General features: G+C 41.9%; 3 protein-coding genes across 3 annotated transcripts; all 3 read left to right on the plus strand.

The window, feature by feature from the left end:
* Positions 1-181: 181 nt before the first annotated feature.
* LOC112255877 (transmembrane emp24 domain-containing protein 9) lies at positions 182-4,151 on the plus strand. Its single transcript, XM_024428716.2, has 5 exons — positions 182-362; positions 987-1,087; positions 1,243-1,368; positions 1,554-1,700; positions 2,237-4,151. The coding sequence occupies exons 1-5, from the start codon at positions 215-217 to the stop codon at positions 2,384-2,386; spliced, it is 672 nt and encodes a 223-aa protein (XP_024284484.1). The 5' UTR covers positions 182-214; the 3' UTR covers positions 2,387-4,151.
* A 157-nt stretch (positions 4,152-4,308) lies between these two features.
* Positions 4,309-9,424, plus strand: LOC112255876 (beta-1,4-galactosyltransferase 7). Its single transcript, XM_024428715.2, has 6 exons — positions 4,309-5,105; positions 6,225-6,557; positions 6,803-7,028; positions 8,015-8,098; positions 8,335-8,439; positions 8,568-9,424. Exons 1-6 carry the CDS (start codon positions 4,966-4,968, stop codon positions 8,721-8,723), a joined length of 1,044 nt encoding a protein of 347 aa, XP_024284483.1. The 5' UTR covers positions 4,309-4,965; the 3' UTR covers positions 8,724-9,424.
* A 2,815-nt stretch (positions 9,425-12,239) lies between these two features.
* LOC112257055 (homeobox protein notochord-like) lies at positions 12,240-14,727 on the plus strand. The gene is made up of 2 exons (XM_024430635.2): positions 12,240-12,540; positions 12,780-14,727. Exons 1-2 carry the CDS (start codon positions 12,417-12,419, stop codon positions 13,109-13,111), a joined length of 456 nt encoding a protein of 151 aa, XP_024286403.1. The 5' UTR covers positions 12,240-12,416; the 3' UTR covers positions 13,112-14,727.
* Positions 14,728-18,208: the final 3,481 nt, after the last annotated feature.

The raw sequence follows: 18,208 nt of genomic DNA on the forward strand, positions 1-18,208 counted from the left end.
TTGAAGACCATGATCAGTTAATTATTTGCATTCATTTTGTTAGTTTTAGGTTGAAACAAACCCCTGCACAGTGCATACCGGAAGAACATTAGAACTACAACAACCACAAGTCTAACTCGAGTGTTGATTGGACGATGGTAAGCGATAGTTTACGTGGCATTGATGTCTGCGCAGACTCGAATCACAACATCCGTCTTCTGTAACCGGCTGGAAGATGGTGGCAGTCAAAATGCGGTCTTGTGTGTTGTCAGTTTTGCTTTTGAACGTTTATTACACATTTGTTTCCTCGCTGTACTTTCACATCGGGGAGACTGAGAAGAAATGCTTCATAGAGGAAATTCCGGATGAAACGATGATCATCGGTCAGTGTCTTGTGGCCATTGGGATTGCTATGCTATTTAGTCTTGGGAAGTCAGCTAGCGAGCTAGTTTGTTTGCTAATTCGTCAAACTAGCTTCCGAATTCGAGTTAACATTTAGCCAGCAATCTAGTTAGTTATCTAGCCAGCCAACATTAAACTCTGTAGAGAGGGCAGTGAACTTACTTTTCAGTTGGCAGACTTGGCTAGCTAGCTACTCATATTCACGAGCAGGCTAACGTTAGCTATTCAAATAAAGTTAATTGGTTGCGTAATTACACATATTTGTAGAAGTTATCGCGTGTAGAGCGAAAATTGTATGTTTCTAGCTACAACGATACAGTAATAACTAACAAAAACAAGCAGACACCTGTCGTTGATGTCCTCCCCTAGCTTGAACTAATATTGGAAATAGGTTACTCATGCTTTTGATAATTTAATAAATAAACCATGGAACTACATATTTTACTGTCTTACCATCCATATACTGTTTAACATACTGTAGGTCCTGCCCAGAATCAACCCCTGGCCCTAACAGTTTACTTCCTAACTAGGCACTTGTAAGGATTGGACCGTAGAAGCAATCATTGGCTGGCATGTGTAAACAATTGTATTTTCTCTTTTTTTAGGAAACTATCGTACACAATTGTACGACAAGCAGAAAGAAGAGTACCTACCTGCCACACAGGGTCTGGGGATGTTTGTTGAGGTGAAAGACCCTGATGAGAAGGTAGGATACTACACTTTGCAACTAGTCATTCACTTCATATGGTATTCTCTGAGAGAGAGACTTGTGAGAACAATCATGACCCAAACTGCATTGAATTGAATAGTGATGATACTGAAAAAGTTGTTCTTTCTGTGTGTTTCCTGTTTGGACTCTAGGTGATCCTGTCTCGTCAGTATGGATCAGAGGGAAGATTCACCTTCACCTCTCACACCCCAGGAGAACATCAGATCTGCCTTCACTCCAACTCCTCCAAGTTTGCCCTCTTCGCTGGAGGAATGCTTGTAAGTACATTAGTGTGACAAATGTGGGGGGAAAAGGCTATTGCACCCACAAAATGCATATGAATTGTGGGTCAATAAGAACAGTTAATGGCAGGATGCAGGGGGTGTAAGAGTATAGGGTAAAAAAGTAAATACTCATTTTGATTCTCCTCTCAATTGCTGTGAACCACCCTTTTTTTCCTCAGAGAGTTCACCTGGACATCCAAGTGGGAGAGCACACCAATAACTATGCAGAGATTGCAGCCAAAGACAAGCTGACAGAGCTGCAGCTGAGAGTGAGACAGCTGGTGGAGCAGGTGGACCAGATCCAGAAGGAGCAGAACTATCAGAGGGTGTGTACATCAGCTGTCCTGCTGAGTAAAGCCCCGGACACGCCGGTAGTGTTTACCGGCCGAGGCTACTTAGCACCTTTGAACAGAGTGCCAGCTATAATTCGCTAATCAAGTCTAGATGTAGAAAAATGCTAAAATAATGTCAGACACGTACTGGCGGATGGTCCCTAAAACACACCGAGCGGAATGAAAGCGAGACTATCAGCAGGCCGCCATTTGGTGCGATGTTTTCTCCTTCAAATATAATGAAATGTCTGTTCAAGGCAAACTTAAGACATTTCCTAAATTGCAAATCGACCTCTAGCCCCCATACTCTAGCCACTCCTGTTAATCTGAGGGGATTGGATATATATATATATATATATATAAGCATGTGAGTAACACCTTACTATAGTCTTCTGAATGGCTAGGTTGAAATATCACCATATTGCTTCCACTTATCCAATCCTGTCAGATATACTAGTGAGTAGATTCAAGAAATTCATTGCCTTAGCTCATGTGCTAGTATTTGTATTTATAATTGCTGTCTTTTTCAGTACCGCGAGGAGCGCTTCAGGCAGACCAGTGAGAGCACCAACCAGAGGGTTCTGTGGTGGTCCATCGTTCAGACATTGATCCTGGTGGCCATTGGTTTCTGGCAGATGAGACACCTCAAAAGTTTCTTTGAGGCCAAGAAATTAGTGTAAACATGCACTCTCATATTGTCGTTTCTGAGTCCGGATTGGGGATCAAATCAGTAAATTCGGGGAGTTAACTTACACACTATTCTTGAATTGAAAATTCGCCCCTTGTTTTCTGAGGCATTTTTTCATGAATCAATTCAATTTGAATGAACTTCCTGAATTGATATGTGTGTTGAACAAAACCCTGGTCTGAATGCAGGACTTAACCATTAGTGAGAATGTGTGATATCTCCCAGAAGTACGTGTACAGATGGGTGAGGTTACCGTTCTATCAGTGAAAACCCAGTTACTTTTTTATTTTGAAAGGGCTCAACTTTTGGATTTTTAAAACCCCTTTTGTGACTTTGATATTCCCCATTGCTGTTTCTGTAAGAACACTGTTTGCAATTGGTTTTATTTATGATCCTCTACTGTATGCTCTGTTTTATATTTGGCTGGGAAGAAATGATATTGTACTATCGATCTCAAACATTGACATCCCGTAAGATATTTCTGTAGCACTGTTTGTGACTAGAATGCCTGTCAGTCACATTCCAGGCCGCATCTCTTCTCTCAGCATAACAGGTGTGTTTTCAAACTGATTAGACATTGTTCTCACTCTACATGCATTGTAATGGGGGTTTTGTTACTGGTTGAGAGAGAGCACCTATTTTGGTTTAGAGCCCTACAACAGAAATGGTGACTTGATTTATGAAACTTATTTTTGGTCATCGGTGCATAGTAATCTTTACGTTTTTATTTAGCGTCAAATGAATGTACATTTCAACCCCCGATGTATTTAGTTGTTGGTCGTGGTCTGTGTGTTTAGAAACAGAAAGACATCTAGAATATGCGGAATTTTAAATTGAAGATCTTGAAACTTTGGGAACTTTCTCTTGTTAACCGGTTTTCGCAAAGCACCTCTGAGTAGATCTGCTGATCTAGTATCTGTTATTCATTTTGATTTAAAAGGAGAAACCGATCCTAGATCAGCACTTGTACTCTGACGCTTTCTGAATACGGGCTCTGTCTGTTTTATTTATGAAGTTGGAAAGTGAGATAAGAGACATAACGCTTTGGTTAAAGGTTGGTGCCAGAGTGTCTGATGTTAATATGGTAGTTTCATGGAAAACTTTGACATACTAGCTATGCATTTGCTGAAGTACGAAAGCAGTTCACATCGTTTTTCCCTAACTTGCTGAATACACTGCCAAATATGTTCCCATATCACAATCTACTGGCTTGGTGGTCATGTGAACATTGGTTGTTTTTTCATCTGTGCTGCATATCTAAGTGAACCTAGAGAGGTTTTGGTTTGTCCATTTCCTTTCTGCAAATACTCAGGTAGAGTTTTGAAGACACTGATTTGATTAAATAAAGAATTGTTGTCCAGGTTAACAGGTTTGCTCCAGTTCTCATCATGTACAAGGAGTTGATTTGTGTGTAAACATCCATTGTACACTTAAAGTATTTAGCCAGATAGCGGTCATTGCTTCTTGTCACTCAGAACAATTTGAACTACACTGGATCTTTTTTGCAGAAAATATTTTTGGTCAATTAATCTGTTTTTTGTTTGTCCTTAATAATTCCCCAAACTGTTCCTTGTTGAATTAGTGCATCATTGGTGTTTCTTTGCATTTATATGGTTAGATACAGTATCAGAGATTTCGAGTATGATTTGAATCAGTTGGTACTGGTTTGTTTTGGGTGGGGGGGATTTTAATTTTAGATTATGTAAATGTCAAAACTTGATTACATTGCACTAAAAAAATAAAGTTGTCACCAATGACTAGCCATCCTGAATGATTGTTTTCCACCGACACTTTACCCAACAAAAAGATTAGATCAGAGGTGGGTCCATCCCATAGGGAATGCGTTCTATAGTTCCGCAAATGCGTAGGAACGTTGTCTATATAACGTGTTTCCCCCGGAGCAATATCGTAGGCGGACCTTATAAATTCAGGTGTTGATATTTTCTTGTGTAGAAGCTCTTTAGCGAAATAACTAATTATTTCAATGTAACTTTCGTATGGTAGTGTGTAAAATACAGTTAATTATTGAAACAAATTATATTTGTATAGTTTGTTGCTAGACTTTTTTGTTTCCCGAAATCCACGTGTCTCACCACAGAACAATATTTGTCTCATTGTGCAGTAGGACATGGATAGGAACAACATTTCCTTGCTCTGCTATGTTGCAACGTGTACACCCGGGGCGTCGTCATTACGCCGATTCTGTTGTAAAACGTTTCTTAAACAGAATGAAACGAGGCGGGACCAACCTTCATTTGTCCAATAGAAACTCTCGTTTTAGTTGCTAAACGTTCTGCAACTGTTTGGACTAATGATTACACCCCTGCTAGGTCGCTATCAGCGAGCAGCAATGTTGCTCTGTTATTAGCCAGCGTCAAGCCAAAGCTTTGCCAATGTAATAAGAACATTGGCACGGCATTTCACTTTCAGTAACCAAAGGCGTAATGTGATATTTCGAGGAAGAATATGACAAGAACACCAGTTGGACATCAAAATAATCCGACTGCAAAGGAGAGAGCCAGGAATAATGAAGAGGTTCGATTGTAGAATCACGACGACATTCTCTGTTTTATGAGGAGCTACTGTCAGAATCTGGGGAATAGCATAACTGGATTTTTCTGTGAAATCTTGAAGCTGTTGTCATTTGCAACCTCGAAAATGATGTATTCATCAAGAAGGAAACCAGTCCTCTATTTCAAAGAAGACCGAAGGTAAAACATAACGGTAGCCCTGATGTTCACAATGACCCTATCCTAGGATTAGTCTAGATGAGTGAACCGATATTAGCGAGCTAGTAAATGTTTCATTTTTATCTACTAGCTTGTGAATCATACCAATACACTAATAACGTTACTGTAGGTACACTAAAGCCTAAATCTCTGGCTATTACATTGGTACACTTGCCTATTTCTTTAAAAACGAATGCAGCTGGTGTAAATTGATTGCAGTCAGATGTTTAAGATGGTTGAAATATTTCTTAGTATTGTTCAACCTCAAATAAATGAGACACTAAAAGTACCTCATCCAGAGGAGTGTAGTTGACTACAATAGAAGAATGTGTTATCAGTGAGTAGATGAGGACAATAGAAGAAGAGTAATCAGTGAATAGATGAGGACAATAGAAGAAGAGTATTCAGTGATTAGATGAGGACAATAGAAGAAGAGTAATCAGTGAATAGATGAGGACAATAGAAGAAGAGTAATCAGTGAATAGATGAGGACAATAGAAGAAGAGTAATCAGTGAATAGATGAGGACAATAGAAGAGTAATCAGTGAATAGATGAGGACAATAGAAGAAGAGTATTCAGTGAGTAGATGAGGACAATAGAAGAAGAGTAATCAGTGAATAGATGAGGACAATAGAAGAAGAGTAATCAGTGAATAGATGAGGACAATAGAAGAAGAGTAATCAGTGAATAGATGAGGACAATAGAAGAAGAGTAATCAGTGAGTAGATGAGGACAATAGAGTAATCAGTGAATAGATGAGGACAATAGAAGAAGAGTAATCAGTGAATAGATGAGGACAATAGGAAGTGTGTTGCTCTCAGATTTTGTTGTGTGAAATAATGTTGGTGGGTTGATTTTGAGTTAGATTTCTGGTAAAATTGCGTGATAGTATTTTAAACCAGCCATTCCTTACAATCTAGACGTAGCCATTGCATACAGTGTGTGTGGGTTTGGTTGTGCAAGCGTTTAGTGTACAATACTTGTGCCTAGCTGAGTTAATGCTACTAAACCTCTCACTTGGTCAGTTTGTGGTTCAGGTGTGTAACATACCATAGATTGACTGCACTACATTGCTGAATGAGACTTGCTATTACTTTCAGATTCTGGTCTGGGAAATGCACAGTCTACAAACTATTTGGTCTGTGTGTGGTGCTGGTACTGGTCTCCCTCCTATGGCTCCAACTCAGCTGTACAGGAGACATGAGCCGGGTTGTAGTGGATGACGGACGCATCCCCCATCAGCCTTGTCCGCTGGAGAGACAGGCATCCGCTGCGGACGACCCTTCCTGGGGTCCTCACAAGCTGGCCCTCCTGATACCTTTCAGGGAGAGGTTTGAGGAGCTGCTGGTGTTTGTCCCCTTCATGCACACCTTCTTGAACAACAAGAAAATACTGCATAAGATCTTTGTAATTAACCAGATGGATCACTATCGGTAAGTGATGGAAGACGTTATGTTGCCTCATTAGTCATTAGGCCTACAACAGAAGTGCTGTTACTGTCTAATCTGAAGGCCACAATATATTTTCTATTCTATTTTAGTCCAGTGGTTGTTGATGAATTCTGATTGGCACAGGGGAACTATAGTCTGGATGTGTGCCTCGTTGATTTGCACCTTACCAATGAAATATTGACTCCTCCTGGTAGTAAATAATGAGTTCCACCCATATCTCACCGCAGGTTCAACAGAGCCTCTCTCATTAACGTTGGTTACACGGAGAGTGGTAACGACACTGATTACATCGCCATGCATGATGTGGACTTGTTACCTCTGAATCAAGCTCTGGACTATGGTTTCCCAGAGGAGGGCCCGTTCCACGTGGCCTCACCAGAGCTGCACCCCCTGTATCACTACAAGACATACGTGGGAGGAATCCTGCTGCTCACCAAACAGCATTATCACATGGTAGGTTAGCCTGTTGTTTGTTAATCAGTCATTATCACATGGCCTATTGTTTGTTTCAGTCATTATCACATGGTAGGTTAGCCCATTGTTAAGATAATCATTCATTATCAGTAATAATAGACAGCACTTCAGAGCTCTAGTACATTCAATTCATTATTTACCCATACACATATTCTAATAAAATTGTATTCATCACATGCACCAAATACAACTGATGTAAACTTTACAGTGAAAAGCTTGCTTACAAGCCCTTTCCCAACAATGCAGAGTTTAAAAATAGTAACATGTGAGGAATAAAATAAAATACACAAGAATAGAGCTATATACAGGAAGTACCAGTACCAGATCAGTGTGGAGCTATATACAGGAAGTACCAGTACCAGATCAGTGTGGAGCTATATACAGGAAGTACCAGTACCAGATCAGTGTGGAGCTATATACAGGAAGTACCAGTACCAGATCAGTGTGGAGCTATATACAGGAAGTACCAGTACCAGATCAGTGTGGAGCTATATACAGGAAGTACCAGTACCAGATCAGTGTGGAGCTATAATACAGGAAGTACCAGTGCCAGATCAATGTGGAGCTATATACAGGAAGTACCAGTACCAGATCAATGTGGAGCTATGTACAGGAAGTACCAGAACCAGATCAATGTGCAGGGTATTTAAGGTAGATATGTACATGAAGGCAGGGTAAAGTGACTAGTCATCAGGATAGATAATAATAAGGTATTTGAGGTTGATATGTACATGAAGGCAGGGTAAAGTGTCTAGTCATCAGGATAGATAATAATAAGGTATTTGAAGTTGATATGTACATGAAGACAGGGTAAAGTGACTAGACATCAGGATAGATAATAATAAGGTATTTGAGGTTGATATGTACATGAAGGCAGGGTAAAGTGTCTAGTCATCAGGATAGATAATTATGATTGTACAGGGTGGCGGTGTGTTTTAGCTGTGTCATGTTCTGTGTTCCTGAAGTGCAACGGCATGTCCAACCGGTTCTGGGGATGGGGGAGAGAAGACGATGAATTCTACAGGAGACTAAGAACTGCTGGATTACAGGTAAACCAGGACTGTCCTTTACGTGTCACAAAGAGACAGATCGCTGGCTAATCCTTAAAATTACTCCAAAAGAATGACAAGCCAATGACTGATAAGCATCAGTATCTGACTCCTCTACCTACACATTAGGAAAACTACAGGGTACGTTTGCATGTAGACCAGTAAAAAAAAAAACTGTTGCCACGTCTCTAAATACAAGGAATAATATAATCAATCTGTCATTTTCTGTTTGCCAGCTCTTCAGGCCCAGTGGGATAAAAACAGGGTATAAAACCTTTCGCCACATCCATGACCCTGCCTGGAGGAAGAGAGACCAGAAGAGAATGGCTGCACAGAAACAGGTAGAGATGCATTCACCTCCTACCGTGTTGTGTTGCATTCTGAGATAGACGGATACTGGATTGATCTCTTTGGTTGTATTTCTAATCACACTACTGACATTATGGTTCTCTCTCCTCATTTTTGGAAGGAACAATTCAAGGTTGACCCTGAGGGCGGGCTGACTAACTTGCAGTACAAGGTGGAGTCGAGACAGGAGCTGACTATTAGTGGAGCCCCTGTCACTGTCCTCAACATCAAACTGGAGTGTGACACAGACAAGACTCCCTGGTGTCTGCTGAACTAATAGGACCCCAATGATAGACCCATGCTGCCTCTCACCTGTGTTATGTTCATTATCCACCAAACGGAATAAAACAGACTAAAACAGGGTGGGACTACCTGAGCTTCTCCAATAAGAAACACTTGTTTTTGTGTGCCCTAATGAATGTGACCCTGGCGCAGAGGGGTGATGTTTCCCCTGCTTGAAGTGTCTGGAAGACATGGATAAAAAAATTCAAAAAGTAGATTATTATTTTATTTTTTTCTCAAAAAAACGCATCAGAAGACATCTTTTGGCTGACCCAGAGAAGAGGCTTTGGCCTTTGACCCCAGCAACGCCTTCCCGCATTTGAGAGATGGAATGTATTTATATTGAACTAGCTATATGATGTCATCCTTTAGAACTGTATGTCTAACTTGCATTCAGAACTGTGAGTGACTGGATCTGTGAGTGACTGGATCTGTGAGTGACTGGATCTGTGAGTGACTGGATCTGTGAGTGACTGGATCCGTGAGTGACGGGATCCGTGAGTGACGGGATCCGTGAGTGACGGGATCCGTGAGTGACGGGATCCGTGAGTGACTGGATCCGTGAGTGACTGGATCCGTGAGTGACTGGATCTCATGCAGGCCTAACTTCAGGGGCTTTGAACTACAGACTCTTTGCCAATATTGACAATACATGAAAGGAAAGTTGTACTGAAATAATAAGCAATGGCCTTTGTATCTGTTTGTTTGTTTGTTTGTTTGTTTGTTTGTTTATTTATTTTTACCCTTATTTGACTTGGTAAGTTGACTGTGAACACATTCCAATTTACAGCAACGACCTGGGGAATAGTTACAGGAGGGGGGATGAATGAGCCAATTGGAAGCTGGGGATGGTTAGATGACCATGATGGTATGAGGGCCAGATTGGGAATTTAGCCAGGACACCGGGGTTAACACCCATATTCTTGTGATAAGTGTCATGGGATCTTTAGTGACCACAGAGAGTCAGAACACCCGTTTAACGTCCCATCTGAAAGACGGCACCTTACACAGAGCAATGTCCTCAATCACTGCCCTGGGGGCATTGGGATATTTATTTAGACCAGAGGAAAGGGGTGCCTCCTACTGGCCCTCCAACACCACTTCCAGCAGCATCTGGGCTGGACCAACACTGCTGAGCTTCAGAGGCCAGCCAGCAGTAGGATGTAGGGATGGTTTCTGCTGGGTGTGATCCAGATGGACCAACACTGCTGAGCTTCAGAGGCCAGCCAGCAGTAGGATGTAGGGATGGTTTGTTGCTGGGTGTGATCCAGATGGACCAACACTGCTGAGCTTCAGAGGCCAGCCAGCAGTAGGATGTAGGGATGGTTTCTGCTGGGTGTGATCCAGATGGACCAACACTGCTGAGCTTCAGAGGCCAGCCAGCAGTAGGATGTAGGGATGGTTTCTGCTGGGTGTGATCCAGATGGACCAACACTGCTGAGTGTGATCCAGATGGACCAACATTGCTGAGTGTGATCCAGATGGACCAACACTGCTGAGTGTGATCCAGATGGACCAACATTGCTGAGTGTGATGATGGACCCAGATGGACCATGGACACTGCACTGTGATGTGATCCAGATGGACCAACACTGCTGAGTGTGATCCAGATGGACCAACACTGCTGAGTGTGATCCAGGTGGACCAACACTGCTGAGTGTGATCCAGATGGACCAACACTGCTGAGTGTGATCCAGATGGACCAACATTGCTGAGTGTGATCCAGATGGACCAACACTGCTGAGTGTGATCCAGATGGACCAACACTGCTGAGTGTGATCCAGATGGACCAACACTGCTGAGTGTGATCCAGATGGACCAACACTGCTGGGTGTGATCCAGATGGACCAACACTGCTGAGCTTCAGAGGCCAGCCAGCAGTGGGATGTAGGGATGGTTTTCTGCTGGGTGTGATCCTGATGGACCAACACTGCTGGGTGTGATCCTGATGGACCATTTGCACTTTTCAGGAGTCCCTCTGTCCTTCAGCTGAAGTCTGCAATAATGTCTGGCTTAATATATTATCATCAGAGTTACTACGAAAGGGTTTTCTTTCCGACATTGTAATGCACCCGGATTGGCATGCCATTTTCATGATCCGTAGCGTTGTATTCTCATCCGGTATCCATTGTAACCCACCACGTGCTCAACTGGTAGTGAGTTGAGTGTCAGGGTGCCATTTTGACTTTGTTGGTGATGGTAAAACAGTTAAGGTTTACAGCCGTGCTTTAGAAGGTTATCAGAGACCGACTAGACATTATGAAGGTGTGTTTACAACAGTGTGGCCATATACCATACTGCTGTTATGTATTTTTTAATGACCAGACAAGTCAATGGTTTTGTACAATAGTCAGTATGTAAATGAAGTTATGACTGAAAAACATGGGGAAAGCATGCATTGTCTTTTTTTTCCCCTCATGTATAAAGTTCTTCATTGTACATAATATGAATGAACACATCTGTATTGTATTTTCAATACCCAACATCATCCATTTGATCTGTTTGAAGTTCTGTCTGACAGAAGACCGTTGTACCTGAGCTTTGTTATGTTGACATCCCTCACTATAATTGGGGGATACAGCACATGTTGCAGTTTATCTACTCAATAAATGCATATTAGGGATAGTTAACTGATGGTACTCTCTGATTTGAGAGTGTAAATTAAGGTGTGTTAGTAGCCTGTCATTCCAGGTGTGACTTTAATCTTACTGATCCTGTAAACAGACAGTAATGAGTACTTTCACACACGCTTGAAGTCAACCCTGCATTGTCTCACTGGTTATAGACAAGCCTAATTTTGAATCCACTAGAAATGTAAAAACAGATACTTGTACCACTACCAAGAAGTCTACAATATACTGTGTCTGTAATTTAGCATATGACATAAGTTTATAAAAATCGGGCATAACTTGTTATGCATTTAAAGTCTGCTCAAGACTGTAAAAGTTATGCCTATTTCTGCTTCATGACTATTTTTCATGTAACCTTTATTTAACTAGGCAAGTCAGTTAAGAACAAATTCGTATTAACAATTACGGTCTACCAAAAGGCAAAAAGCCTCCTGCGGGAACAGGGGCTGGGATTAAAAATAAAAAATAAAAATATAGGACAAAACACACATCAGAACAAGAGAGACACTACAACATTATATAAAGAGAGACCTAAGACAACAACATAGCATGGCAGCAACACATGACAACACTCAATAATGATTACTTTTGTGGTGATTTGTCACTTCAGCCCCGCATGCAAAGCCCCTGTCTGAAGTCTTTGTCAGGTCATAATTGATCCATCGGCTCTTGGTCGACCAGAACACCGCCCCATGACGACAGCTTTACACTAATCTCCTCAAAGTAGTTTTTGACTCGATGGGACAACACCTTTCAGGCCCTATGCTCTATCTTTTGAGGCGGGGTATAAAGTCCTCGCCTCCCGCCTGGAGAAGGAGCCACATTGAGCCACACTCATCGGCGCAGCATGACGAGAGGAAGCCTGAGCGCGAGTTCCTTCAACGGGACATCTTTCTCCTAAACCATCATATTTTCCTATTTGTGGTGGAGTAACGGACATCTCGTCATCGTTACCAAACAAGGTTCTATTAACGACAAAGACAAATAAAGCGTGCTCCTTCAGTGTTGAAGTTATCCTTTCCGTGGGTCCTTCCTGGGAAGCAGCTGCACAACAAGCCATGAACAACCAACAACCAGGCGGAGGCGCAAGGCACCATCCGGCGATGCCGACTTGGTCGCATATTGGAGACACAAATTCACTTCACACAGTTTACTACCAGCATCTAAGTGGTTATAATCAAGGTCTGTATAACGGTGAGATCAATTTATGTCCTCAATGTTTCCGACTTGGATTGTTTTGGCCCAAGGGATATAAGCCTACATGGTAGGTCTCGTATTGCATTGTCTTGTAAAACTGATGATCTGACTCTTCTTAATTACAAATGGAAAAGGGAATAGGTGTCATTGTGATAATGCAGGCCATGTTGGATAATGTGTAAGGAAGAATATTGTTTGGAAATTAATGTTTGTTTTCTCTGCAGGGCAACCGGGCAGGCTTTCCAGGGGAACCTTCGTGCGGAGATCTGGCAGGAGAATCCGTACCAGCTACACCGACGACCAGCTGACCAAACTAGAAGAAGTGTTCAGTAAGCAGCGGTACATGACCGGGACTGAGAAGATGCTTCTGGCCTCAGTGCTGAGACTGACCCAGACACAGGTCAAAGTCTGGTTCCAGAACAGGAGAACGCGTTGGAGGAAGGCCCATGGGGACATTGCCGGTGTACCGGAGAGCCACGCTCACGGTGAAACACCGAGCAAGGAGACGGATGAGTTGATTTCCGTGGACAATGACGAGTCATGGGTGTATTTTTGATTTAAAGTTATATTACTAAATGCCTTGAGGCCATCACACACATTCACGGTGATTCTTGAATTATTGTCAAACAAGAGCGACTATATTTTACCACTGTGTGGCCTGGCATGGGATGCTTCAGCTCGTCAATCAGCTAACAACTAGGCTGAAGATTTAGCCGTGTCATTTTTGTAATGTATTTTATATTCCTCTTTCACAACATCTCTTATGTGATTTAGTTTTTTTTTCCATCTCACAGACTTTTTTATTGTGTTTCTTTTCAGTTTATGTTGTGCATTTATCCATGTACTGAACCCAGGATATAGGCCTTGCTTTCTGTACTGAACCCAGGATATAGGCCTAGCTTTCTATACTGAACCCAGGATATAGGCCTAGCCTTCTGTACTGAACCCAGGATATAGGCCTTGCTTTCTGTATTGAACCCAGGATATAGGCCTAGCTTTCTATACTGAACCCAGGATATAGGCATAGCCTTCTGTACTGAACCCAGGATATAGGCCTTGCTTTCTATACTGAACCCAGGATATAGGCCTAGCTTTCTGTACTGAACCCAGGATATAGGCCTAGCTTTCTTTACTGAACCTAGGATATAGGCCTAGCTTTCTGTACTGAACCCAGGATATAGGCCTAGCCCTCTGTACTGAACCCAGGATATAGGCCTAGCCCTCTGTACTGAACCCAGGATATAGGCCTAGCCCTCTGTACTGAACCCAGGATATAGGCCTAGCCTTCTGTACTGAACCCAGGATATAGGCCTTGCTTTCTGTATTGAACCCAGGATATAGGCCTAGCTCTCTATACTGAACCCAGGATATAGGCCTAGCCCTCTGTACTGAACCCAGGATATAGGCCTAGCTTTCTGTACTGAACCCAGGATATAGGCCTAGCCCTCTGTACTGAACCCAGGATATAGGCCTTGCTTTCTGTACTGAACCCAGGATACAGGCCTAGCTTTCTGTACTGAACCCAGGATATAGGCCTAGCCCTCTGTACTGAACCCAGGATATAGACCTAGCCCTCTGTACTGAACCCAGGATATAGGCCTAGCCCTCTGTACTGAACCCAGGATATAGGCCTTGCTTTCTGTACTGAACCCAGGATACAGGCCTAGCCCTCTGTACTGAACCCAGGATATAGACCTAGCCCTCTGTACTGAACCCAGGATATAGACCTAGCCCTCTGTACTGAACCCAGGATATAGGCCTAGCCCTCTGTACTGAACCCAGGATATAGGCCTAGCCCTCTGTACTGAACCCAGGATATAGGCCTAGCCCTCTGAACTGAACCCAGGATATAGGCCTAGCCCTCTGTACTGAACCCAGGATATAGGCCTAGCCCTCTGTACTGAACCCAGGATATAGGCCTAGCCCTCTGTACTGAACCCAGGATATAGACCTTGCCCTCTGTACTGAACCCAGGATATAGGCCTAGCCCTCTGTACTGAACCCAGGATATAGGCCTAGCCCTCTGTACTGAACCCAGGATATAGACCTAGCCCTCTGTACTGAACCCAGGATATAGACCTAGCCTCCTAATTCTATACTGCTATTTTTTTCTGTTCTACTGATTACTGTCTCTATATGTTAGTTTTGACTGATATTTTTTAGCTACTTGATATGCAATTTGCTTGTATTTTTGTCTAATAAATCTTTGGTCTATAGATGAGAAATGGTGTACAATAATTTCCATATAGAAAATGCTGTGTCCAAAACATAAAGTGTGGATTTATTAAAGAACAAACTGCAAACAGCTATAAGTAAATATATAATCTAAATCGCTCAATTCTAATATACTCGAATGACAATAGTGTGATGGACACAAGACTGCAGGTATAGCCCCAAACTGAGCGACTAATGCATTATGGGCCACTACAGTCTGTTAATTCGTTTTCCATGAGTAAAGAAGTCGCTCCAGGCATACTGGCCCTCACTTAACCAGGTATTATGTTCCTAGAAGCCAGGTGTGTGGAGGTAAAAGCTTAAAGTCAGACCCGACACTGACATTCTTCTCCCTAATTGACCTTTATGGACTCGAGCTGACAGAGACAGGAAATGTTTGTGCGCGAGTGTAAATAAATGAGACCGCACTGAGAGAGAGACAGCAATAATAGGCGCGCAAAACGTCCCACAATTTGAGCCTAAATATACTTCAAGGTTAAATTGCAATTAGGTAGTAGATGGAAGTTTTCATTATGTAGATATTACAAAATAATACACGTGAAATTAATCAATATTATTTACTTAACTATAATAAAGTTATAGTAATTCAGGGTACATTTTAAAAATCACATTGTTTAATTGAATTAAAACACATTTTTGCAAATAGGTAATTATGAAAAATATAAGGCCTTGTATTTTTTAAATTAAAATATATATCATCCATTCTTTCCCAGATCTCATTTGAACGTAACATCAATGTTATCTTAAAAAGCCACTAGAGAGCGCCATCAACATGGGCATTGACCAAATCAATTGAGCTCCCCCAGATAACCAATTAATTCACTTGACATCATTCATTTACCACCAAATTAAATGTAAATTCAAATAAATGATTAAGCCAGCAGATGATATGACAAAACTATGTCGGCCAACTTTGCCTTTAACAGCTGTACTTAACTAAGGCTATACTGTAAGTATTTGAATGAATAAAGTTATGAGTAAAATACTGAATTAATATCATAAACGAAGATGCATATTCAAGGGGACTGTTTCCATTCCTCATTCGATGTACTGAAACTATACATGTAATCTGTAATGACCTGACGTGTCGATGAATGTTCCATTCAACAGAGTTCTGTCCTTTGTAGCTTACTATATAGAATAACGTAAATGGCAGGCATTTCCTATAACACATCCTATTTCTGTTCCTTTCTGAATAGAGTAACCTCATTCCTTGTAAAAGGGACTTAACTCCAGTTAGCTGATTCAAGGCCTACCATGCAGGGGGACAATAATCACATTTTAACTCGGCTTTACTCCCCTGTGTGCCTACAAAAACTCCAACTGCTTAATCCCTCTTTTCAGACCAGCAAAATCTATCATTAATTGCCGGAGGCAAAATTAATAGTTGTTAATGGCCGCCTGAATCAAAGGCTCCGGGGCTAGATCTGCCAGTTAAACCTATTAATTCTATACAGGGGGACTGGGCGGTATGGGATCGGTATAGGGGACAAGAGGGGTGGAGACAACTCCTTTGGGTCTCACTGGGCTCTTTGGCCCTTGGTGGTTCACATCAGCTTCCACAGGAGCAGATCATGAAAGATGGAAGCTGGGGGGGGGGCTTTTGTGGTCCGTCCCTGATTATTTCTCCCCTGAAAGGACTGACATCTGTCCTGGGTTCCTGGGACTGGCTGAGTCTCTGATCTACTGGTACCCACCCACCCCTGCCCTCTTCTCCCTCAACAACATCTAAGATGGTAACTACCAAAAGAGGGAGGGAAGGCACCCTGGACATAACATAAAGAAGCAATATTTCCAGACCTTTGACCTTAGTAAAAAAAATACCTCTTTAGTTGACCTATTCTCAAAATGAGTTTCATTTTGCAGACCTACAGGTATATTCTATAAAGGACTTTCATTTTGCAGACCTATAGGTCTATTCTATAAAGGACATTCATTTTGCAGACCTATAGGTCTATTCTATAAAGGACTTTCATTTTGCAGACCTATAGGTCTATTCTATAAAGGACTTTCATTTTGCAGACCTATAGGTCTATTCTATAAAGGACTTTCATTTTGCAGACCTATAGGTCTATTCTATAAAGGACATTCATTTTGCAGACCTATAGGTCTATTCTATAAAGGACTTTCATTTTGCAGACCTATAGGTCTATTCTATAAAGGACTTTCATTTTGCAGACCTATAGGTCTATTCTATAAAGGACATTCATTTTGCAGACCTATAGGTCTATTCTATAAAGGACTTTCATTTTGCAGACCTATAGGTCTATTCTATAAAGGACTTTAATTTTGCAGACCTATAGGTCTATTCTATAAAGGACTTTAATTTTGCAGACCTATAGGTCTATTCTATAAAGGACTTTCATTTTGCAGACCTATAGGTCTATTCTATAAAGGACTTTCATTTTGCAGACCTATAGGTCTATTCTATAAAGGACTTTAATTTTGCAGACCTATAGGTCTATTCTATAAAGGACTTTCATTTTGCAGACCTATAGGTCTATTCTATAAAGGACTTTCATTTTGCAGACCTATAGGTCTATTCTATAAAGGACTTTCATTTTGCAGACCTATAGGTCTATTCTATAAAGGACTTTCATTTTGCAGACCTATAGGTCTATTCTATAAAGGACTTTCATTTTGCAGACCTATAGGTCTATTCTATAAAGGACATTCATTTTGCAGACCTATGTACAGTGCATTAGGAAAGTATTCAGACCCCTTGACTTTTTCCACATTTTGATACGTTACAGCCTTCTTCTAAAATGTATTAAATAACCCCCCACCCCCTCTTCAATCTACACACAATATCCGATAATGACAAAGCACAACACATCTGTATTTGGGGGGTTTCTCCCATTCTTCTCTGCAGATCCTCTCAATCTCTGTCAGGTTGGATGGGGAGCATCGCTGCACAGCTATTTTCAGGTCTCTCCAGAGATGTTCAATCGGGTTCAGGTCCGGGCTCTGGCTGAGCCACTCATCGAAAATTCGGAGACTTGTCCTGAAGCCACTCCTGTGTTGTCTTGGCTGTGTGCTTACAGTTGTTGTCCTGTTGGAAGGTGAACCTTTGCCCCAGTCTGAGGTCCTGAGCACTCTGGAGCAGGTTTTCATCAAGGATCTCTCTGTATTTTGCTTCGTTCATCTTTCCCTCGATCCTGACTAGTCTCCCAGTCCTTGCCACTGAAAAAAATCCCCACAGCATGATGCTGCAACCACCAAGGGATGGTGCCAGGTTTCCTCCAGATGTGACACTTGGCATTCAGGCCAAAGAGTTCAATCTTGGTTTCATCAGACCAGAGCATCTTGTTTCTCATGGTCTGAGAGTGTTTAGGTGCCTTTTGGAAAACTCCAAGCGGGCTGTCATGGGCCTTTTACTGAGGAGTGGCTTCCGTCTGGCCCCTCTAACATAAAGGCC

The sequence above is a fragment of the Oncorhynchus tshawytscha genome, linkage group LG08 (genome assembly GCF_018296145.1).
Source record: "Oncorhynchus tshawytscha isolate Ot180627B linkage group LG08, Otsh_v2.0, whole genome shotgun sequence".
NCBI classification, from domain to species: Eukaryota; Metazoa; Chordata; class Actinopteri; order Salmoniformes; family Salmonidae; genus Oncorhynchus; species Oncorhynchus tshawytscha.

Bases quoted from the DNA above. Each gene is read 5' to 3' on its own strand.
- LOC112255877 (XM_024428716.2), top strand. From the start codon at position 215: ATGGTGGCAGTCAAAATGCGGTCTTGTGTGTTGTCAGTTTTGCTTTTG. The intron at 363-986 runs GTCAGTGTCTTG...CTCTTTTTTTAG, and splicing joins GGATGAAACGATGATCATCG to GAAACTATCGTACACAATTG. The intron at 1,369-1,553 runs GTAAGTACATTA...TTTTTTCCTCAG, and splicing joins TCTTCGCTGGAGGAATGCTT to AGAGTTCACCTGGACATCCA.
- LOC112255876 (XM_024428715.2), top strand. From the start codon at position 4,966: ATGAGGAGCTACTGTCAGAATCTGGGGAATAGCATAACTGGATTTTTC. The intron at 5,106-6,224 runs GTAAAACATAAC...TATTACTTTCAG, and splicing joins TATTTCAAAGAAGACCGAAG to ATTCTGGTCTGGGAAATGCA. The intron at 7,029-8,014 runs GTAGGTTAGCCT...GTGTTCCTGAAG, and splicing joins CCAAACAGCATTATCACATG to TGCAACGGCATGTCCAACCG.
- LOC112257055 (XM_024430635.2), top strand. From the start codon at position 12,417: ATGAACAACCAACAACCAGGCGGAGGCGCAAGGCACCATCCGGCGATG. The intron at 12,541-12,779 runs GTCTGTATAACG...TTTTCTCTGCAG, and splicing joins TCTAAGTGGTTATAATCAAG to GGCAACCGGGCAGGCTTTCC.